The sequence below is a fragment of the Impatiens glandulifera genome, chromosome 8 (genome assembly GCF_907164915.1).
Source record: "Impatiens glandulifera chromosome 8, dImpGla2.1, whole genome shotgun sequence".
Classification (NCBI taxonomy): Eukaryota; Viridiplantae; Streptophyta; class Magnoliopsida; order Ericales; family Balsaminaceae; genus Impatiens; species Impatiens glandulifera.
This window is the reverse complement of record NC_061869.1, coordinates 6123940-6129354: the sequence shown is the minus strand read 5'-3', so window position 1 is coordinate 6129354 and position 5415 is coordinate 6123940. Positions and strand designations below refer to the sequence as shown.

The 5415-nt window shown below is 30.5% G+C and overlaps 1 protein-coding gene across 1 annotated transcript; it reads right to left on the bottom strand.

Moving 5' to 3' along the window:
• Nucleotides 1-3530: 3530 nt before the first annotated feature.
• LOC124912809 (valine N-monooxygenase 1-like) lies at nucleotides 3531-4586 on the bottom strand. The gene is made up of 2 exons (XM_047453453.1): nucleotides 3846-4586; nucleotides 3531-3674 (listed from the first exon to the last, which is right to left on the bottom strand). Exons 1-2 carry the CDS (start codon nucleotides 4584-4586, stop codon nucleotides 3531-3533), a joined length of 885 nt encoding a protein of 294 aa, XP_047309409.1.
• Between the last annotated feature and the right edge of the window lie 829 nt (nucleotides 4587-5415).

Below are 5415 nucleotides of genomic sequence, written 5' to 3'. Positions count from 1 at the left end.
TGTTATATATTTGGAGTAATAAATATAAGAGGAGTGATAGAGTGAGGGAATTTAGTGAGGGAATTTAGTGAGGGAATGACGTGGCATCACATTCATTGGTTGGAAAATGTAAAAGTAGGAGGAAAGAGAGAAAAGAAAGAAATTATTTGATTTTTTCAGCGAATAAAATTATGACACGTCATTCCCTCACCAAATTCCCTCACCCAATTCCCTCACCTAATCATTTCTCTAAATATAATGCTATGTATATATATTTAATTAAGTTTAATATATTATATATATGGGCTTATTATTTAATCAATGATCTAACCTAAAATGATATAATATCAAAATCAAGCAGATATAAATATATATTGCTTAATATGAGGGAAACGCGGTTGGAATCATTCAATCCCCGTGTCAACTTTTCCTCTTATTTTATATTTAGGTTATGAGATAATTATATTTTCACAAAAAAAATAAATAAATTATATATTATTACTAACTGTTTATTTGAGTTTTCTGGTCTGATCTAGTGATAAAATTGGGTTCTTATTGTTTTTTTTGGGATTGAAATTTTTAAAACATAAAACTTATTACAACCTATATAAAATAAAGTTCGATACAATTTTCTGAAAGTTGTTTGTAAACTATCATGTTATAAATTATTAATTTATATAACGAATTTAATTTAACAAAAACAAAATTTAAAAAATAAAAAATAATAATTAATTATTTAAAAAATCATATTAGGGCTGGATATGGGCCTAAGGCCCGACTTGTTCTTTATGTAAGGCATCAAAGGGTTTTCTTTTAAAGCCCCAAGTTCTGCCAACTGATCCCCTAAAAAAAAGTTTATCCACATTCTATAACTTTGATCTATTATTTATTTTAATTCTTTCAAATAAAGTCACAAGAAAATAAAGAAAAATTAGAAATGTGATAACAAAGAAACAAAACATAACAAAAAAAAAAAAAAAAAAACAATGATGGCAAGTAAAGGTTACAAAATGACCGTTCACAAGACATCGTCCGAGTTTTAGACTCACCCAGTCCTACATAAATAAAAATAAAATGTGTATATTTCTTTTTGCTTACTTATGTGATATGTCTAGTTTTAAAAAAAAAATTATAAATTAGTCTTTTCGAAATAACAATTTAAACACAATTTTAGGGGGAAAATGTGGCCACAAGAAGGTTAAGCATCACCTCTTGTTGTCGCTAGACTAAAAAAAAGAGATTTCAAACACAATTTTATTCTAAATTTTACTGGTATTTTCTTTCGTAACTTGTAATATTGTCAATTCATTAAGATAATTCAGTGGTTTAATTCGGGTCTAAGGGGTTAAAAAGTTACGAATTCGATTATAAAATCATGGGAGTGATTGCACTCATTTCCTTCAAGATAATTTTTTTTTAAAAAATGTTTCGAGCACTCCAAATATTTTAAACGTCAAGCAATCAAGCTTGAAAATATTCAAATAAATAGGACCACAAATAAGCTAACAAGAGTCCCGTGATGATTGACTTTTGTTTTCTTGCATCGCTAGCTTCAAGTCCAAGCCAAACAATCCGTTAACAAATTATGCAATTCTTAAAACCAAATTAGTCCTAAACATGCCCTAAGCTTTCTTTGTTAGGGAAACAAACAAGCTTTAAAATAAAAAGCATAGCTATATGAGTTTTCAAACCGATCTAAACCGCATAACTGTTATACCGAACAAATTCGAACGAACAAACACTTGATTTTGTTGGACATATATGGCCAAAAATAGATTTTGATATAAAAAAAAGTCTATTAGTTATGGTCGGATATTATGCTTAAAATAACCGTATCAATCTTATACACGATTAACATCGTGATGTATGAGAAATTTCATAGATATATAAATTTGAAATATCTGTAAGGAGGCGATTATGGATGAGATTGTATAACTCTAATGCTGGGCTTTCACCAGCCATATTTGATATTTTTGATGGTTTTTCTCTTGTCAGAGCATTGCCTATTAAATGTTGATCGTGTTTTATTTAATTTTAATGTTGGAAGTAAACATTATCTTCACCGTTATAACTTTCATTTATAATTAAGACGCTTTAAGCTTTAAGTGAGAGTTCAACTATTACAACTTAGAATATTTTATTGGTTTATAAATCTCTTTACTATATGATTGAACAACACTAGTCTCAACTAGCTTTCAATTTGAATAGATCTTGACATTTATTGAATAATTTGAAATGGTTGTTCATTAAAGTTTTTTTTTTTTTTTTTTTTTTTTTTTTTTTTTTTTTTTTTTTTTGTTCATTAGGTTTTTAACTATATTAATTGTTTAATCCCTCTTCGAGTTTAGTGCCAACAAGTTGTGGATATTCTCCGTCTCCCTGAAAGGTCCTGAGTTCAAACCCGTCAAACGGTAAGTTATACGCCTAATTAAGTGTGTTTACGGATTAGGTGCTTAATCGTTGTCCCATTTTTTTTATTAACTAATAATCCTAAAATACTACCACACCATGCCTAACTGACCAAAATGTAGTGCCCTAACTTTAACATATGTCAAACTTGTCGGTAACTATAAATTTTGTCAATTTGTTTCCACTTTACATACAACTCATTTATCAACCATAATGATCAATAAGTTTGAAAATGTTTTCAAACACCACATGTGAATCCTTACACTATGGATGATTTTGTTCAAAACATTTAAGCCGCATACAAAATGTAATATTATTGTCATGTCCATGCAAGCAAGTTCATATGTATATGTCTTATGTTATGTTACATATTATGGATTTTAATAAATTATCTCATGATTTAAATTTTTGTATCATTCATAATAATAAAAACATGATTTAATAAATTTAAATTTTATTACATGAGTTTATCAAATATAAAAAAAGGTCACATACTTATAACTATGTGACCTTTGGAGTACTTCAATATAACAAGATGACACACACATAACTAGCAAACAAGAATATATAGAAATAAAGAGACTAACAAACTAGGTTTAATTAGATGTAAAGCATGAATATAGTTAGTTGTCCATAGTTTTGCATTTATTAAGGATATAAGTGATGCATACAGCCTCTCATCCAAGCGTGGCCTTGCAAAGGCTAGTAGAGGCTTGGAGAGAACCATCTCATCAATAGCCTCCACAAGCTCAATGCATCTAGACTTTGGGCGGCGGGCTCCATGTGAAACCTTGAAGAAGACTAGCCAATAACATAACCGACATAGTGGATCCTAAGTTAACCGCTGGACAACCACGTCGACCTATACTAAATGACAATAGGTGGAGATCTGAATCGGTCAATATCACATTTGAGCCATCATGTTTAAGGTGATGCTCTGGATTGAATCGAAGCGGTTCATCCCATATCCTAGAGTTACGCCCTAGACCTGGGCGACTCAAGAGAACATGACTACCCTTAGGTATGAAGTAACCAGCCACCATGGTGTCATACATGGACACATGTGGGACATTGAAGGCTGTTATAGGATGGAGGCGAAAAGATTCTTTAACGCAAGCTTTAATGTAATTGAGATTGTTCAGTCAGATTCCTGACAAGCCGGTTTTTCCGACAACCTCGTCTAGTTCTTCAACAGCTCTTAACAATATCTCTGGTTGGTTTATCATCTCACCAAGAGCCCATTCAATAGCATTTGATGGGTTGTCAATTGCTGCTACCATTATTTCCTGCACACATGTATAAATAATTATTTTGTAATGCACATCTTTAGGTTTTAAATAATTATGTTTTATTTTTATCTTGATTTCTTATTATCTTAACTAGAGTGAACTTTCTGTAATATGTATAACTGTACATTATCCACTGATCAATAAAAAAAGAGATTAAGTTTTTATTACCACAATTTGAACTTTAATCTCCTCAGATGTCAACAGATTGTTTCCTTCTCCGTCCTTTAGAGTGATTAGAACATCGAGAAGATCATTTTTCTCTCTTTTGGTTCCATTTTTCCATTGCTTAATTCTCATATCTATTTCCGGGTCTTGATACTTTCTCACACTTTCAACAGCTTGTCTCGTGAATTTCTCATTCCCATCTATATCTATTCGACGTCGAAGAAACGGAAAATAGTCAGAAATGCAGAAATTGAACAAACACTTGAGTATATTGAAAATCCCAGCCATATGCTCCTCTTCCTCAACTCCTGGTCCTCCATTCTCAGTCCCTTTCCCAAAAAACCTCTTACTAAAAATCATATTTCGCATCATATTTCCGCAAAAGTGTTGTGCTGCAATCCTGATGTTCACTGCACCGTCATTGTTGTTGATAACATTATAGACATAGCGAACTAGGTGGTTAGTCTCCCCGGCTCTCTTGTCGTGCATCCATTTGAGAGTAGCCGGAGAGAGGATGTGAGAGACCAATACACGCTTCATCTTTTTCCATTGGTCACCAAGAGTAGTAAAGATAGTCGTGGAAAATCCATTGCTCACTAGCTCTGATGATAGGAACGTTGGACGTGACGCAAAATTTGCATCTTGTTTCTTTAAAAACTCGCATGCAATCTCCGGGGAAGAAACAATTATCACATGCACTTTCCCTAGGCGAACACAAAAGATCTCGTAGCCCATTTGCGACATGGTGTCATGCACCCATCGAAAAAAAGGTTTACTTCTCATCAGTATGAAAAGACTACCGATAATTGGCCATGGTTTAGGACCGGGTGGTAAACAAGCTTTAGGAGGTAACATTAATGGGGTACTTATTACTTTCTTGTAAAGAAAAATGGGCAATGTTAAAGCCAGAAATAAAATGATAGCTTGAAGAAAGATGATAGCCATTACTAAAAGATGCAAATTGTTATGTGTTGAAGAAATGCTTGGAATGAGCATTTTATTTATAGAGAGACATGTGATGAGTAATGTTTTTTTTTCCTTCAACGATTTAATGTTGCAAATTCGGTCAATGATTTATTCTAATAAGACAAACTACATGTTTTCATTACATTATTAGTTTAGAAAATAACCTTAAAATACTTAGTACATACTTTATGTTCATATTTTTTTAGTTAGAATTAGTTTAAATAAAAAATATTTTAAATATAAAATAAAGAAATGAACATTTAATTCAACCCAAACAAATATTATGTTAGAATTTTTTTCACTAATTTAATATTAAAATTTGAATAATTATAACAAATTATAACCAACTTCTTTAATCTATTCTAATATATGATAAAAATATGTTCTTAAATTCACTAATGATGACATTATATAATTTGTTAAAATTTTTGTTTTTTTCACATTAGAAAAATATATCTAAAACAATGTTTCCAAAATAATTATAGAATTATCGAGAATTTTTTAAAACTAGTATTTTTAAATGATCCTAATCAATTTTGAAAATTGTTAATTTTAATTTTATTTGGTATTAAAGTTTTAATTTTAATTAGATAAAAAAAAATATATG